At 40.0% G+C, this 18,372-nt stretch overlaps 1 protein-coding gene across 2 annotated transcripts; it reads right to left on the reverse strand.

Moving 5' to 3' along the window:
* Positions 1 to 115: 115 nt before the first annotated feature.
* LTV1 (LTV1 ribosome biogenesis factor) lies at positions 116 to 13,884 on the reverse strand. 2 transcript variants are annotated; one of them, XR_011074915.1, is made up of 11 exons: positions 13,728 to 13,884; positions 12,590 to 12,721; positions 11,251 to 11,424; positions 7,247 to 7,334; positions 5,275 to 5,416; positions 4,654 to 4,909; positions 2,438 to 2,565; positions 1,380 to 1,516; positions 1,036 to 1,088; positions 648 to 817; positions 116 to 522 (listed from the first exon to the last, which is right to left on the reverse strand). XR_011074915.1 is itself a non-coding variant. In XM_068550771.1 (11 exons), the coding sequence occupies exons 1-11, from the start codon at positions 13,728 to 13,730 to the stop codon at positions 412 to 414; spliced, it is 1,425 nt and encodes a 474-aa protein (XP_068406872.1). In that variant the 5' UTR covers positions 13,731 to 13,884; the 3' UTR covers positions 116 to 411. The 2 variants fall into 2 exon arrangements, 1 of the variants encoding a protein (XP_068406872.1); XM_068550771.1 differs by having other exon boundaries at positions 648 to 848.
* Between the last annotated feature and the right edge of the window lie 4,488 nt (positions 13,885 to 18,372).

Genomic DNA, 18,372 nt, shown 5'->3' on the forward strand with positions numbered 1-18,372 from the left:
ATCAAACCACTTAAGTACTGAAAAGGAGTGGAGAGATTTCAAAGAAATATTTGAGAACATCTGCAAAAGGCAACTGGAACAACCACACAAATAAATGAAGAACAAATCAATTCCATTTAAGTTATGAAGACATTTTCCTTTAATTTATCCAAACATTTCATGTTCATGAAGTCATTTATTTAAGCAAATTTAAGCCTATAATATTAAATTTTAAAATATTACAATATTTACAAGACAGCTGGCAGAGAAAACTTACTGGTATAAACACAAATATTGTACTGTTTTCTTTTGAATACCTGCCAGTAAAAATTGCAGAGCGAACAGTTTTATCTCTTTGAAGATCCTCGTTCATTATTGTACATAACAAAGGGCCCGTAATGGGGAATGCACCTTATCTTAAATGATCCACTGTCACAGTTTTAGACCCTCAACATTCTTCTTCAAGTTCAGCAGCTCTCTTTCCTGCCTTCTTTTCTCCAGTTTGAAGGCTAATTTGTTAGCTTTCTTCTCCAGTCTCCGTTCCTGTGCGAGAAAATGCTGTTATTCAAATCTTCACACTGATGCAGACTGACTTTACAAAAGGAAATTCCCGTGACCACCCCCACCCCAGCTCTTTCTAAATCTCACATCTGAAAAAATTACTTTACCTTGCGCTCTTCTTTTATAGCTTGCTTTCTTGCTCTTTTATCTTCTTTGCTTTCACTTCTAGAACGTGGTTGGGTTGACACCTTAGGCAGATCACTGTCATTAATCATCTGCATTCGTTCAACTTGCTTTGCTGTGAGTCCTTTCTTAGGTAAGACATTGAGAGGTATTCCTGTTTTAGAAGATAGTTGGATTTGTTTGGGCTGAAAGAAAGATCAAATGGCATTGTGGTTTTTTCCACTCCTATTAAAAAACAGCTCACTAATGGCACATTTTTGTTGCTTTTCATAATAGTGTTGCAAGCCACAAAGGGGCTACTGTGAGAAAATAATTTGTACACTCCATTTCCTGCACTGCATATTTCGAATAGCTCAGGACACTAGGACTTACCTTTGGTTGATACTTGATAAGTTGTGGATGGTTATATAAATTTGAGTATGTACCTTAAAAAAACACACACACACACACAAAAATCATGTATCAGTAAGTATACTTTCAGTTCAGTCAAACATTACTGAGTTCCTCCTATATTCCTGACTTTAGTGTTTTCATAGTTCAAAATAACAATGGAGTCTCTCTTATGTTTTTAAATGTTTCAATTACAACTCAATAATTGAAATATTATTTTTCAAAATCATTTTCACAAATACGTACTTTTCCAAAAAGTTGATGTACCCTATACTTTAAAATTACTATCATACTTTTAGCAGTAAAATGGACACTAAGATACTTACTACAAATAGATTCACAATCCCACTTCTCTTTGGCTTCTTCAAGAACTACAGTAACAATCTCTTCCTCAGACCCACTGAGCTCATTCACTGGCAGGTCCTGATCCTCGAAGGGTTCAAGAGTATTCAGTTTTACACAACTTTTGGTTGAGTTTTCAAAAATGAAGATAGAGGAGGGGAAAAAAATACCACCCATTATTACACTGTTATGTTACTGAAACTGCACTTAAAGAGCTTAGGGAACTACAACATTTTTTAAAATCCACAAACTCATTTGCTCCATCTGTCACTTCCTGTCAAAATCAGCTCTACTCAGGCTTGCCTCTCCTCTACAGCAGGTTTTGGACATACATTCTGCTGATAGGAAGGAAAATTCTATCTGCGTCTTTGCAAGGTTTTAACACATTAAACAAGATGGCATCTTTCCTATATAACATGATCTTTTTTAAAGCCTTGAAAAGCATCAGCCCATATGCCTCTTCAAAGTATTCAAATAACTCACTCAAAGAATATAGCCCTTGTCCTGCTCTGGGATCTACATATGATAGTGATCAGGGAACATCAGACCTTTCTAGCAGATGTAAACACTTCATTAGTTTCTCTCAGAGAAATCACCTTGATGTGGATGATGATTTACCAAATATTTGGATAGAAAGTTATGCTAATCAGGCTGCAGAGACAAACTCTGATCTACTTCTCAGAACACCTTTTTCAGGAAGATGAAGAGTGTATATACTTAGAAGTCAGAGTAATTCTTCAGCCAAAGAGGCTAGAAGCACCATCTCCTTCTCCAAGTGGAACATGACCTTGTACTCTAATCCTCAGTTATTCCATCATGACTCTCAGGTCAAAGCTATAGAGAAAGTGGTTCTCAGTATGTTTCCACCCACTGTTATATTCAGCTTCAAAACTCTTAATAGCAAAATGTGAGCCAAAGGTTAAGGAAAACATACATTTTCTAAACATGGATCTTGACTGGGTGATTTTCTAGATTCAGCTGTGCGATTATAGACTTTATTTGAAACGAAAAAAAGGAAGTAATCAAGGAAAAGTCACCATACTTCTCTGCCTTCTCTTTATAGTAGTCATTCAAAACTTCCTCTAAGCGACTGCTGTCTACTTGAATGGAACCTTCCAATTCAGCATTATCCAGAGCTCCAATTTCATCATCACCATACTGCTCATAAAACTTGAATATAAAGAAAAAAGATAAGATGAAAAATGAATGTATGCATTAAGACCATAGCATTTAAGTGTTATTTTTACATTACTTTTACTCCTGTACACTATTTCAGCCCTAGGAGGATCACAACTACCACTGAAGTGTTAGCAGGGATTCAGCACCGTGACAGTACGGTGTGGAAGACATTCTACTCAGCACTCTAAGGCTGACATCTAGTCTGAATACAGGCTGCCATTTAATATGAAAATGACCACTGACAAAACAAAAAGACAACCTACAGAATGGGAGAAAACTTTTGCCAATGATGTGGCCAGTAAGGGATTAATATCCAACATATATAAACAGCTCATGTAACTCAACATCAGAAACACAAAAACCAAGCAACCTGATTAAAAAATGGGCAGAAAACCTGAATAGACATTTTTCCAAAGCGGAAAAGCAGATGGCCAACAGGCACATGAAAAGATGTTCAACATCGCTAATCATCAGGGTAACCCAAACCAAAACAACGAGATATCACCTCACACCTGACAGAATGGCTATCACCAAAAAGAATTCAAATAACAAATGTTGGTGAGGATGTGGAGAAAAGCGAACCTTGTACATTGTTGGTGGGAATGTAAATTGGTGCAGCCACTCTGGAAAACAGTATGGAAGCGTCTCAAAAAACTAAAAATAGAACTACCATATGACCCAGCAATTCCACACCAGAGTATATATCTGAAACAAAAACACTAACTTGAAAAGATATGTGCACCCCAGTGTTCATAGAAGCATTATTTATGATTGCCAAGATATGAAGTATCCATCAACAGATGAACGGATAAAGATGTGGTGTGTGTACGTGTGTGTACACACACACACACACACACACACACACACACACACAATGGACTACTACTCAGCCATAAAAAAGAATGGAGTTTTGCCATTTGCAACAACATGGATGGACTTGGAGGGTATTATGCTATAAGTGAAATAAGTCAGACAGGGAAAGACAGATACAGTATGATATCACTTATAGGTAGAATCTAAAAAATATAACCAACTAGTGAACATAAATAAAAAGAAGCAGACTCACAGATATAGAGAACGAACTAGTGGTTACCAGTGGAGAGGAGAGGGAAGGGAGGAGGGGCAATATAGGGGCAGGGGATTAAGAGGTACAAACTATTAGGTATAAAATAAGGATATATTGTGCAAGCACAGGGAATATAGCCAATAGTTTATAGTAACTATAAATGGAATATAACGTTCAAAAATTGTGAATCACTATACTGTACACCTCTAACTTACATAATATTGTACATCAACTATACTTCAATTTTAAAAATGAAAATGAAAGGCAGTTATTCTGTTCAGCTTGGTGAACAAAATGCTAGGCAGAAATCTTTACCTCATAATATTTCACAGATATTTTCAAATTCACTGATTATGCAAGCTAAAAGACCATGTAACTAAAGAGCCTCCTGTTTACGTACAAATTTCATTCTGGTTTAGATGATGCTTACTGTATTATTCCAATGCTGTTAACTCTGCTGGGCTTTGTAAAAGAATAAGCAGGGGGTGATACAACTCCTGAAGACTGAGGTTATTACTAATAGTTTGCCTATTGTTTGGAGAGAAGAGGGAAATGAGTACTTAGTGAAAAGGCAGCAAAGTCAGAACCTTTATCTTAGATTCACCTTGAAGGAACTTACTCATTTACGTAACAGTCTGAATCCCTGCCATATGCCAGATACCACTTTAGGCCCTGGGATGTAACAGTAAGAAAATCACTCAAAAAAAAAAGGAAAGAAATGGAATTTTGTTTATGCTCAGGCCAATGCTTGAGGAAGACAGCATAATATTAGGGATCGGGATCAGAGAGGTTCAGAATCAAAATATCAGATTCTACGAGGAAGTCAGGAGGTTTGATCAGTCACCTTCTGACTTATACACATTCTTTCCAGAATTATAACTGGGGTGGTTTTATGCTCTGTTTTAATAAAAGACATAGTCTGTTTCTAACGCTGAAAGTTCTAGCTTTGGGTTCCAATGTCATAAAATGTACTAGGAACTAGTGTTAAAAGGCCCCTTATGTGGAGAGTTTACCTTCTCAAATCTCTCATCATGTAGGGTCAGCTGTTCATTTCTCCTCATGACCGAGGACGTCAAAGAATACTCAGTAAAGTGACTTTTTGTTTCTTCTTCCCAGAAAAAGTGATTTTCTACAGCCCCAAGAGGTTTTCCAGGGGAAGACATATCCTCATCTGATGAGCCTGCAGGGTCATATTTATCATCATCACTACCTCCTTCCTTCTCATCATCCACATCTTCCCACTCACTGTCATCTTCAGCCTCAGATTTCCTAAAGTCAGAGCCATAAATTAAATGTCAAAACAACTTGAAAAACAACAGAACCAAATGACTTTGCACAAGTAAAATTTGAGGGTATTTCAGAGGCAGGATTCTTGTTTAGGCAGGAACAGCTGTGCTGCTTGACCCGTCTGGTTTGGCTGGAAAAGTAATGAACTAGCAATCAAGCAACTTGGACTTTAGCCCCATCTATCAATGGTTTGTAAAGACCTCAAGTCTCACATTTTCTGCTCTAAAATCAGAAGTCTCAGATTAAATGCTCTCGAAGGCCTCTTCCAGCTATAACATCTAATGGTTACTATCCTATAGAAGAAGCAACAGTCAGGTCATTCCTGCTTCAAAACAAACCACACATACTGTGTCTCCATTCCCTCTTCCTCTTCTGTTGGCTTATTGGCCTGAAGAATAAAATCATCTTCAAGTAGATTATCCGGATTATCAAAATCAAAATCATCATCAAGAGCCGCGACAATGTCAGGATCAAAATCCAGCCGAGGGCCTAGAAGGAAAACAAAAATTGAGCAATAATTTCCAAGAAAGCATGTTTCCTTCACTTAACATAATCTGAGTAGCTATTATATGCCAGACTCTGCCTATGTATTGAGGATAAAACTGATTAAAAACTTTAAAAAGTTCAGTTCAGGAATAGACACAGAGATAGAGAACTCCAAGAAAATTTAAAAAAGAAAAAAATCCCTCTGGTTTCAATACCCACTAGTAAAAACCTTCATTATAGATCTACAATATTAAGCTGTGTCTATTTAGCAAAATCCAAAGCTTTTACCCACAGAAAAACTGGGCTTTAAATTCACCTGTTAGAAGTAACTCTCACCTGTTAGAAGAAATAAATTTAGTATTTGTAGCCTGTGAAACTTTGTCTTTTCAGACTATGAGATTTTTAAAAATCCCAACCTGTTTCTTCAGCTGTTTTCTTCTATATGTATCAATAAAAATACTAGAGTCCTAGAAAAACTTTCAAGTTCAAACCTGTAAACTGACACGGCTTCCAACACCCTTCACAAAATGGCCACTGTCTGACTCTACAGCCTCATTTCATATTAATCTTTACCCTTCATTCCAGGCATGCTAAAAGGTGTGCAGATTCCTGTATCTGTGTTCTCTTGCTTTTGCACATAGTTTCCTCTGTCTGGAATATCCTCTCCTCCCCACCCCACTCTCCTTCATTCACCTGCCTAAGTTCTACCTAAGAAATCAACCTTGCCTCATGTCCTCTAGGACACCTTGCCCAACTCCCCCAGGCTGGGTTTGGTGCCTCACCACTATTTATTCATTTGCACTATAATCGTAATTTCCCATTTATTGTCTATCTTTCCCAACTGATGGTAAATTCCTTGAGGTCAGGGATTATGCTTTTATTCTGATTTAACCCAAACATGGTCATAGTGGCAATTCAGAAATCTGTAGAATGAATTAATGAATGAATGCCACATGGCAAATGTTAGTCAATAACTAAGGTAATTTAGCAGGAAATATCAAACACCACTTCTGTGGACTTCCGTGTTTGTTCTAAAATACAGTATTGGTACTGCAAAAAAACAAACATTATAATTTTTGGTGTATCTGGAACAGACGGTAAAATGGACTTCTATAAAATACTTCTACACTCTTGGGAGAAACTCTGAAAGCTAACAGATTAAGTATTTTCAAGATCGCACTATATGAATGTAAGGCTTATTGACTATCGTTGTTTCCTTTGTAAGAAGTTAGGCGAGGCTAAAATTCCCCTACTAGATCACCAAAAATAATTTCCCACTTTCCACTCCAAATAGGAACTTTAAAGACTAAGAATGTGGGCTTCCCTGGTGGCGCAGTGGTTGAGAATCCGCCTGCCAATGCAGGGGACACGGGTTCGAGCCCTGGTCTGGGAAGATCCCACATGCCACGGAGCAACTAGGCCCATGAGCCACAACTACTGAGCCTGCGCGTCTGGAGCCCGTGCTCTGCAACAAGAGAGGCCGCGATAGTGAGAGGCCCGCGCACCGCGATGAAGAGTGGCCCCCGCTCGCCACAACTAGAGAAAGCCCTCGCACAGAAACGAAGCCCCAACACAGCCAAAAATAAATAAATAAACAAATAAATAAATAAATAAAATTTAAAAAAAAAAGACTAAGAATTTGATGGCAATGAAAGAAAAGGACGAAGATCACAGTCATCCCTTCCTAATTTAATGATCTTTAATCTGAATTCAAACACATCTCAATTCTTTAAGCACTTTACCAGGGACAAAAAAACTCTATATCATTACTATACGTTTCTTTCTGTAAAACACAGCTCTATCCACTTGAAAAGTTAAAGAAATTATACACACCTGAAACAGGAGCTGCTTTATTTAACAATCCAACATCTTCTTCAAACTCTGATGCAAACACTGAGGAAGGCAATTTAATTCCAGTGGTCTTGAAAAAGAAGTTACACAATGGTTAGGTTTATTTAGAAATACTTTTGAACTACGAAGAGTTGAAATGCGCCCCCAAAATTCATGTCCACCCAGGAGTTCAGAACATGACGTTATTTGGAAACAGATTCCTTACAGATGTAACCAGTTAAGATGAGGTATACTGGGCGATGGGGGGGCCTAATCCACTGACTGGTGTGTCCTTGTAAGGAAGCCACGTGAAGACAAGAAGACACACGGGGAGAACGCATGTGAAGACACACGGGGAGAGCGCATGTGAACGCGTGGAGGCAGACTAGAGCGCTGCACCTACAAGCCACGGAAAACTAAGGACTGCTGGTAACCACCAGAAGCTAGGAGACAGGCATGAACAGATTCTGCCTGTGAGGCCCAGAGAAGGAATAACCCTGCTGAAAGCCTACTTTCAGACTTCTGGCCTCCAGAACTGTGACAGAATAAATTTCTGTTGTTTTAAGCCACCCAGTGGTAATTTGTGGTAATTTGTTACAGCAATCCTACTAATACAACTACATTCTGCATTGTCTCTCATCTGTGCTCGTTACATATTTTAAACATGTATATTCCATCATTATCTCAAAAGCAACCTCCCTGCCATACTTCACAAAGCTTTCTCCAGTATTTTATCCCACTTAATCCTTACAACCCCGTCAGTTATCAGCATATTTCAGTGAAACACAAGCTAAGAAAGGTTAAGTGGCATGCCTGCCTGAGACTAGTTAAGTGGGGTTTTGAGATTCAAATCCAGGTCTCATAACTCCACTCTCCTCAAATTTCAAAACAAAATTAATCTTTTCCTATTTAAACCAGAGATAACATCCTCATCTCTAGTACTGGCACAACTTTTCTCCAAATTGGCTGCTTAAATCCTAGGGTGGTCGTAAATCATTTCTAACCACCCATCCCTTTGACCTCTCTTGTACACAGTCACTTCACACCTGTCTTCTGGGCGCCATCTTACTCATGGTTGACCAGGACACAGACGACCACAGCTGCCGCTCAGTCTATATCTAGTCCAATCTTCGTATTACTGCCAGGTTAAAACTCCTTAAAATTTTATAATATGGCCTTCCCGAACTTTTAACAGGTTTTTTCACTCCTGATTTTCAAGGCACTATAAACTCAAGGTCTATTCTATGTATCCTGTTACTCAATAATGCAACCTCCATGTAAATCAAGTCCAGTTCCTCACATTATGGAATAATTCAAAGTAACTTATGGAGCATACATGTGCTGGACACGATGACCCACAATACTACCTCACGTCCCTTCTTTCTGACTGGAACGGTCCTTCTTCTCTCTTTAATAGAACCCACCCATTTTTTTTTTTTTTTTGGCTGCACCAAACAGCTTGTGAGATCTTAGTTCCCCCACCAGGGATCAAACTTGGGTCCATGGCAGTGAAAGCCCTAGTCTTAACCACTGGACCGCCAGGGAATTCCCGAAGCCACCCTTTTAGTGACCAGCTCAGTTCCCTCCTTCACCATGAAGCCCTTCTTGATTACTGTTCTGGAACTTTCCTTCCTGTGAACTCCCCTCATTCTGCAAACCATCCAATCTACTTCAACATGCGCTGGCGCATACTTTCTGACCGGTCCTTATGCTTTAGTTTCATCCCTACAACCACTCAGTTAATAATGAGAGTCACCACCAGGTGTTCTCTGTCTGTGGACCTGCCCACCACCCCGTCCTCAGTCTGGCAGCAGGCAGGAAGCTGAGGCACACCTTCTCCCTGGCTCACAGACAGAGCCTGCTGAAATGCGCGCCTCTGAGGAGCGTGAGTGCGTACCTAGTAAGCTGTTATGGCTTCCAGAGTTTTTCGATGGCATAAACATGGACAAAGATCTGGCATTCTGCTGTAGAATCCTATTTTAAAAAAGCTTTACTGAGATATGGTTCCCATACTACAAAATTCAGCCACTTAAAGTGCACAATCTAATGATTTTTGGTGCATATTACATTAATTTTTTAAAAATTGTGGTAAAATATATTTAAGATGCTCTTTGTGATTATCTATCCTTGGAAACCGGGGTTTAAAAAAAAAGGGAGGATCAGCTTGCGCTTAGTGAATTACCTTTGGAGATATTTTTCAAATCGTGAAAAACAGTCAAAGAATCATATATATAATTAAACTGTAGATAGTGATTACATTTTTTAAAAAAGGGAACTGTAATTTTTTTAGTGATTGCAGTGGTTCTGAACTACACGAGGTTTGCCCAACTGCTTTCCACTGTGGCAGCACCTGCTTTTCCTTCAAGTGAAAATCAGGGGCTAATCAAGCATTAATAATTTCTCCACTGTCTTTCTGAACTGTTTTTGTTTTTAGGGCGTATTCAATATTGCTGGTTTACTCAATTTTCGTGGTTTGTAACAAATTACTTTAAAGTTGAAGAAACACATGGGACTTATCCGTATTTTTGCATCATGCTACAGAAAACCAATGGCACTTGTTTTCAAACATAATTCACTCGTCCTTATAAACATCACGGAAGTGTCCAGTAAAGAGTGTTATTCTGGGGAATTCCCTGGTGATCCAGTGGTTAGGACTCTGCACTTCCACTGCAGGGGGCATGGGTTCGATCCCCGGTCGGGGAACTAAGATCCCATATGCCATGCCGTACGCGGCATGGCAAAAAAAGAAAGAGTCTTACTCTGTTAGAAAAGCCAATAAGATAGTGGTTACTTTTACCCAAAATGAATTAAGAATTAAAAGCTAATCTTTTACTGGCCAACACAATTCAGCCAGAAGAATGTTAGGACTTTATTAAAACTTTTCTTACTACATAAGATAAAGATGTTAAGTCACTACTGGACCACCTCCCCTCCCTCAGTGGGTCGTAGAAGGAAATGAGTCAATAAGATACATATCCTATTACTGACACAATAGCCTTGGGGAAGAAGGTGTAGAGAAGTAGCTTCTGTTAAAGATGTGGCAGTGGGGTGTGAGGCCTCACAAGAGAGCTATGACCTAGTGAGTGAATGAACAGGTACAGTTATTACCTCTTTTTTGGTATGATACCCTGAAACCTAACCCTTCTGACTTTCCTTAAGCAACAGGTATAGACTGGAAGAGCTATGATCACATCTTCCCCAAGGAAAACAATGTCTAGACCATGAAAGGACTGGAGAATGAGCAGCAGGGGAAATTGGTGCCCTTTGTATCTCTTCTTTTGTCAATAAACACAGTACATTAGTATCTTCTTTTTTTTAAAGTGCCAAGTGATATAAAAGTTTCACAGGGAAATTTACTCTATACTAATACTAAATTAAAAATGAGATAACAAAGGCATGCAGCATGGGCATCCTTAACATAAGCAGGTAGAAGAAAACAGAACTTAAATTAGGAGCACTAATTTCATATAAACATGTGCTCTCATATGTACTTAAAAGATAAAGAATTAAAGGGGACTGCATTTTTGTTGAGAAGAGTAACAGAAACTTCATTACAATCTATTGCCTCCATTCTCTCTTAGGGTTAGCCTGCAGCTTCTACAAGCGTTAAAGATCTGAACATTCTGCAGAAGTTCCACAGAAGTTAAGTCTATCTTAGAGCAGTTTACGATGCTGAAACAGTTAAGCTGTTAACATACAGAACATGGGCAGCTTTTCTTCTACTGAAAAGTGCTATCTAGCATGACCGTAACTATTAATCAAAAGTTCCAACCTTGTCAAAAACCGTTACTTTCAACAACCCGAGAACAGGAGACCTACTCCCTCCTGACGGGATGTATGTGCATACACACATATACAATTTCAAGCGAAGGCATGGCTTATCTTTGTCCTCTTCAGACTGACACCATTTCTTGCCCCAAACAGTTATCTTGATTTAAAAAATGGTGGTTCTTCACTCACAGCTCCTCAACACTCTCTCTCACATGTGAATTGCTAAAAAGTCTTACTGAAGTTGCTAAAGCTTCTTCTTTCTCATCTTCCCTGTAAGGTGCACCACAGGTATCTGTGGGAACGAGCTCTGCGGGCCCAGACGGTTCCCTCAGGTGCTGCAGGTAATCATAGTCGTCATCAAAGAACACGCCATACTTCCTCTGCTCTGCTCGCCTTTCTTCATCTTTTATCTAGGATCATAAACAAAACGGAATTAGCACCTGTTCCAAGGATAAGGCTCAGGAACCTTCCAATGAGCACAGCTTTCAGAACAGGGGACAGATGGCTCATGAACAGTTTGGCTGATAGGAATGAGACAAAGAATTCTTGACAAACTCGGGAAACACAAAATGCCACATAAAATTAAAATGGAATAAAAAAAAATTCCTCCTTCCACTAGACGTTTCTGGGCAACAATTTAAGCCAAGAAACACACACACACACACACACTTTGTTTTGTCATGTATGTGGAGGATTAGAAGACTAGGGGGCACTGAAAAGTAAGTACAATTTCTTGTATTTATATGCAAAGAAACTTCTCAATGCACAATACCAACTGGCTTTACTAAAAAGCTACATATGCCAGTGTTCTCCAACACTTCCTTTCACATTACCCACACTTAACGAGTATACTCTGACTGATAATTACCAAATCAACCTCTTAAAGGCTCCCTGGTATTTCCTAAAGCTAACTCATGAGTTTTATATTTTATGAGATGACCAGGAAGCAAAATGCAGTCTGTGGTTACGAAACACCAAGATCTTATGGAAAGCAGAGACTAAGCATATGGTTGTGCCCTAAATAACACCATGAAGCTTTGTTGCTGATGGTTTAGTAAATATTTTCCACTACTCTACAAGATTGCTCATTTAAACATCTCCAATAAAGATAAATTATCCATCAAAATAAATATGCACAATGTAAAAATGAACATATTGGGCTTCCCTGGTGGTGCAGTGGTTGGGAATCCACCTGCCAACGCAGGCGACACGGGTTTGAGCCCTGGTCTAGGAAGATCCCACATACCGTGGAGCAACTAAGCCCGTGCGCCACAACTACTGAGCCTGCGCTCTAGAGCCCGTGCTCTACAACAAGAGAGGCCACCACAATGAGAAGCCTGCACGCTGCAACGAGGAGTAGGCCCCGCTGGCCACAACTAGGGAAAGCCCACGTGCCGCAGTGAAGACCCAGCGTAGTCAAAAAAAAAAAAAAAGAATATATTTACTGAAAATTAGATCACAGATTTTGTTTTCCAGAAGATCACAGTTATTTGAAAATAGCAGTTGGCTAACATAATTTATTAAAAACTATCAACAGTCTACCTACAAACTTATTAGCTATAGAACAGGACCCACTTTCTGTGTAGGCAACAGAACCCTCTGGGGTGCAGTCTCATCTGCTGCTAAAGGATCTCGTTGGCTCCGGTGGACCAGGTGAAAAGACACAGCTTTCTTCTTCTCTATAAAGGGCTTTTTCTTCCTGTGAGGCTTCAAAGAAACAGAATCAGAATAATAAAATAAGTCAGAACAACAACGAAACAGTGAATAATACCATAGTCCACATAGGCATCTGCAATAAGTTATGTTATGATCAACAGATTTTTAAAACCTGCGCTTCCAGGGCAAGAAACATCAACTACGTTCAATACAATGTATACTACCTTCCTTCAACAAACGTTTGTTGGCACCTACTCTGTGCCAGACCTTGTTGTAGGCGCTGGAATACAGCAATAGGTAAGTCAAAGTTCCTGTTCTCCGCAAGCAAATCATCAAGAACATGACTTCAGGTAAAGACAATAAAAACAAAACACAGCGATGTGCAAATAGCTCAAGAGTTACTTTAGAATGAGCGCTCAGAGAAGGTCCCTGACAGTCTGAACCAGAATGACAGGAGCCTGCCACAGGAAAATCTGAGGAAGACAGTTCCTGTACCAACTATTAAACAAAACCATGACACAAGAGCTTAAGTTTAGTAAGACTCATCATCCTTCTGCGTTTTTATTTCACTACACAACCTTAATTTTCTGAACTGAGAAACCATCATTCCAGTTGAGTAAGCCGCCTTGCTTCGGGCCCAACCTTAGACCCTCCCTTTCCCCAGAGCAAAGAGATGGGGCAGACACCTGCCACTCCAATGTCTGGAGAGACTAGCAACTCCCTCTCTGCTCGACCCCATGAAGCACTGGGGGGCGCGTTTGTTTGCCATGTCACAGGTTTTTAGGCCTCTCGGGACGGGGAGGTGGTAAAGGGTAGGCCATTCTCTTCTGTCTACTCCCCAGGAACGCTTGGCCGCGGGAGACCCACTCTAAACTGCAAACTATGCCCGGGGTGGTGAGGGTGACCCAAACCGGTGCACTGGGCCACAAGTCGCCTGTCTTCACCTTCTGACCAGCCCTCCCAGTTCCAGGCCGCAGTAGCCACTGGCGCCATTGGAACCAGCCCGGTCTCTGCCAAACCAGAGCGCCCCGCCCCCGAGACAGCGAGGCTTGCTCACCATGCTTGCAGCCGCTCGGCGCTCACCCCAAAGACGGGCGACGGCTCTCTCCTAGTCGGACGGAAGGCGACACGGTACCTCCCGAACGCCACTGAGGCCCAGCTCGCAGCCGCGTCTTTACGTCGCTCCACACGTGCTGCCCCGGGAACCGGCCGGGAAGTCACGCAGTAGGCCGTGAAAACGGACCAATCGCCGAAAGGCTGAAGGGTCACGACCGGAAGTTACGCAAAGCTCACGCCGTCTCAAGGATCGCGAGAAGCTATTGGCGGGGGGGCGGGGCTTTTCTGGCCAAAATTAAATCAGCTGCGGAAGAGAGTTGCGGGCGTGTGAGCTGCGACGAGGCGAGAAACGAGGTGTCTGTGTTTGTGGGCGAACTTGCTTTTATAGCGCCCTCTACCGAGAACAGAAGCCACGAATCTAGCATCCCCGTTGACAGTTGTATTCCATGCCTATTCCCAATCGTAAACAAACAAAAAAAACACACACAAAAAAACTGTGTACACAGAAGGAAGGTGGGCACCCTCCCGGGTCACCGAGGTTTCAGGTTCCCTCTCCTTTGGGCGGGCGCGGAGCTGGTTGCCTTAGCAACGGAGGATCCTAGGGCCTTGCTATTCTAGGCTGCACCAGGCTTAATTAGGTCTTTATTTTCCGCTTAACGAACTGCGTTCAAACATCCAGTTAACAAAACCCTCCCAGACTCTGTTGACAGTAGAGGCGTTTGGACTAATAAAATATATTCAGAATCTCTTTGGTGTTTGCATACCTTATCTTAGAAGGTGGAAACTAATGTTTATTCTTTTTCAAGCCATTCCTCAAACGTTTGAAAGTAGTTTAAGCAAATAGGCTATAAGCACACCTGCTTAAGATTTCAGGTAGGTGCTGGCGCGCTCTCATAGCTTTTCCTGGGCAAAAGAGGATAGTAATGCATTCAAAGTTCTATCAGCAGACCTTTCCTCAAATTTGTATTTCCCCTTCCCAATTTCTGGTGTCTTTCCAATGTCTGAGTTATCTTGAATTGTGTATTTATGTCCTACCTATTATTACTATAAAATCTATAGAGGGCTTCCCTGGTGGCGCAGTGGTTGAGAATCTGCCTGCCAATGCAGGGGACACGGGTTTGAGCCCTGGTCTGGGAAGATCCCACATGCTGCGGAGCAACTAGGCCCGTGAGCCGCAATTACTGAGCCTGCGCGTCTGGAGCCTGTGCTCTGCAACAAGAGAGACCGCGATAGTGAGAGGCCCGTGCACCGCGATGAAGAGTGGCCCCCACTTGCCGCAACTGGCGAAAGCCCTCGCACAGAAACGAAGACCCAACACAGCCATAAATAAATAAATAACTTTTTTAAAAATAAAATCTATAGAATATTTATAGTTTTATTACAGTAAAAATTATAGGAACAATTTAGGACCACAGAACTTGTGCTGGGATAATGCTTTGTAACAGGGATAATATTGATACATAACACTCCTATGTGCTACACATTCATTATAATTAAGCTTCATGAGTGCAGGTTTTGTTTTGTTTTGATCTGTTTTATTTACTACTGTATCTATTTTCAGGACCTAGAATAGTGCCTGGCATGCATACTCAATAAATACTTGTTTAAATGAAGTAACGTTCTGGCACTTTTACCTGAATTATCTCAGGTCTTCCTGACACTAAAACTGAGGCATAAGAAAGGTCAGAATTGGATGGGTTTGCTTGTCTAAAAAAATGCATCATTTTCCATTGAAGCACAAATTTCCCCCTACAATATTGAATGATAACAGTAGTATGCTAGGTATACTAGCTGAAATTGGTTTCTGGCCTTTGTTTCACTCTTACTGTGTAACCTGGGGCAAGTGAGCTTCAGTTTGCTGACCTGAATGTAAAACGGGAATGATAATATTATTAACACTTACCTCATAGTATTGTTGTCGGTTTAAATGAGAAACTACATGTGAAATGCTTGGACCTGTGCCTGGCTTGTGATCAGCATTCAATGAAGGTGAGCAATCGTTCTCTTTCCAGCTTAGTGTAGTTATTCACTTAATGTCATTGTTGCCTTAGAATGGCCAGCTCCTGAAACTAGGGCCTTCACCATCTGGGATCTGTCAGCAAACACGTGCTTTGGCTTCACATCACGTTCACATCATGGCTCTCTGTTAGCTTGCATCTTGACCCAACCTGTCAGCTTCCTGGAATCCTAATCCTTTTGATTTCCCTTAATTTCTGGTACCTTTTGGGTCACTTATATTACATACATAGACTCTTTTACTTGCTTCTAGTCCCTAGCGATTTTATGTTCTTTAAAATTCTTTTTAACTGCACATCCTCTTGATATTGCTTGGCTTTCTGCTGACTCCTGTTCTTAAGAGTCACAAGTACATACACTTCATTGGTGAATACACTTTGGAAATATTGATCCCAATTAATTTTCCTTACTGTGCTAATTATAAAATGAATTTTGAGTTTTCTTTGGTATGTTTTGGTTGTGTTCAAAGCACTCAGATGATGTGTAAATGAAATGATTTTACAATCCTGGAGGCAGTCAGGTGATGAAATAGTTTATTAAAATTTCATTGTAGTAATTTCTTCACAGTCTTAATTTACATTGTCTATGGGGCTATTTTTATCCTTTTCCACAGATTCTGTTATATGTGCTGATGATTTTTAACTTCCTCTCTATAGCCCAGACCTTTTTGCTGACTTTCAGAGTCATATACCCAATTGTATGTCTATCCGCATATAGCTGTAGTTGCTAACTTTTCATAATTAGATAAATACCCTAGGGAGGAGAGACCTGGCATTTTCAGTGTTTGTTGACCTAAGGATGTGTTCCTGGATGAACTTTTAACTTTGGCTGGCCCAAGTCAGACAATCTGGAGCAGGGAGTACTCAACACAGGAAAGAATTTGCCCCTAATTGTTCTTGCAGGTATACTCAGCAGTTCAAATTTAAGCTATAAATGATCTTTTCCCACAGTCAGTTGAAGTTTGTTACCTCTTTAGCTCAGTCCCTGATTCCTCTCTGAGTCTTCTCCAACCTTTCTTAATCTCTTTCTTAATCTTGCTACCACATTATTCTTCCTAAAAGACAACTCTCATATTATTCCTATTCAGAATTTTCCGATGAGTTCCCACTGCCTACTCAATACCTCCCAGGTGCTTTAATACAGCCCTCGAGATCTTCTGTAGTTTCACCATAGACCACAGTTCCACATTACTTTCCTTTTATTCCTCACTCAAATTGAATGAAACCAATGTCTCCCCAAATACAGTATGTACTCTTCCAACATTACAACTTTGTTTACATCATTCCCTCCAACTGGAGGGAATGATGTAATTTGGTACCTAGAAATGGTACCACTTTCAGCAAAAGAGCAAGAAAACCTTTACACAAATGTTACATTCTTAACCTTTCTCTAGAGCTTTATGTGTTCTACTATTAGTGTCCACTTTTTACAGGACAGAGTTCAAAACTCACAAACCGAACAAGGACTTGGGTTGTCTGGACAGCAGTGCTGGTGGCAGCAACTCCACGCCATGTCTGAGTTGAGGTCCCGCAAAGAGTTTTGTCAAATTTAATAAAGTTTAATAAATCCGATGCTATCAAAGCACTGTAGAAAATGAAAAAATTGTCCATTACTTACCTCCATTAGGTTTTAGAAAGTAATGTTTCCATGTAGAACCTGGTTGAGTGTGAGAAAAATTGGAAAGTAGTTGTTGAACTACTACACCTACCTTGGAGATGTATTGCTGATTTTTAAGGGCATACTTGGGGCCAATTTTCAAGCCTACTCTACTCTTTGGTCCCAATCTTCTCTCTTACAGGTCTTCCCTCCAGGATAAAGGTACACAAAATTGCTTTTCAACTTTCCACTCATACTTTTGCCCTTGTCCTGGAGTTGAGGGAGGCTCACGTACAATTTGTAACCACTGCTGAAAAACATGAAAAGTATATTGCAATTCCTTTTCTGGTCAAAATATGTTCCCAAGCTCTCTCCATGTTTGTAGTACATTAAATAAATAGTAGGCATAATGAGGAAGTCTGTTTATTTTCTATATTAGAAACTCTAAAGGGACTATCTTATTTTTATACATTATAATGTGAATGAAAACAGCAATATCAAATCTCCTCAGATATAAAAAGACAGGAAGTTTTTAAAATAAACTGTAAATTGCTGTTTAAAGCAGTAATTCTTTAGACGGATATTTTCAATTAAAAGTACAAACCACGAGGACTTAAATACAAAACATTTTAAGTCAGGCAGAGTTGAAATTACAGGCAATTAGAAAAGCTGTCTTATTCTTGCTTTACAGGTGAGGACTCTGTGAGCTGTTAATTTAAAAATACCGAGCACTGTCTGAATACAATAGAAATTGGAACAAACTGAAGCTGGGAATTTCCCAATGATTTTATTGAGGTAACTTTTCCCAATTTTATACATATATGCATTTATATATACTTAAGAAAGCTAAACAATGTTCTAAGGCACTTGGAATTGTGCACAGCAAAGTATCCTACAATATTATACAACTACATAAAGCATAATTTTGCTTTTTAAATAACACAAACACCAATACGGAATAAAAAAGATAATACATAGTCTTTCTTTCAGGTTACAATAGTGGAATTACATATACATATGTGTGTATACTTGTA

The sequence above is a fragment of the Eschrichtius robustus genome, chromosome 9 (genome assembly GCF_028021215.1).
Source record: "Eschrichtius robustus isolate mEscRob2 chromosome 9, mEscRob2.pri, whole genome shotgun sequence".
NCBI lineage: Eukaryota > Metazoa > Chordata > Mammalia > Artiodactyla > Eschrichtiidae > Eschrichtius > Eschrichtius robustus.

What these genes read in the sequence shown, in the direction of transcription:
- LTV1 (XM_068550771.1), bottom strand. An exon ending in AAGAAGCTTTAGCAACTTCA is followed by an intron (nt 7,335 to 11,250) that starts GTAAGACTTTTT and finishes TTCTTTTTCAAG; the next exon opens with ACCACTGGAATTAAATTGCC. An exon ending in CTATAAAAGAAGAGCGCAAG is followed by an intron (nt 523 to 647) that starts GTAAAGTAATTT and finishes TTTCTCGCACAG; the next exon opens with GAACGGAGACTGGAGAAGAA.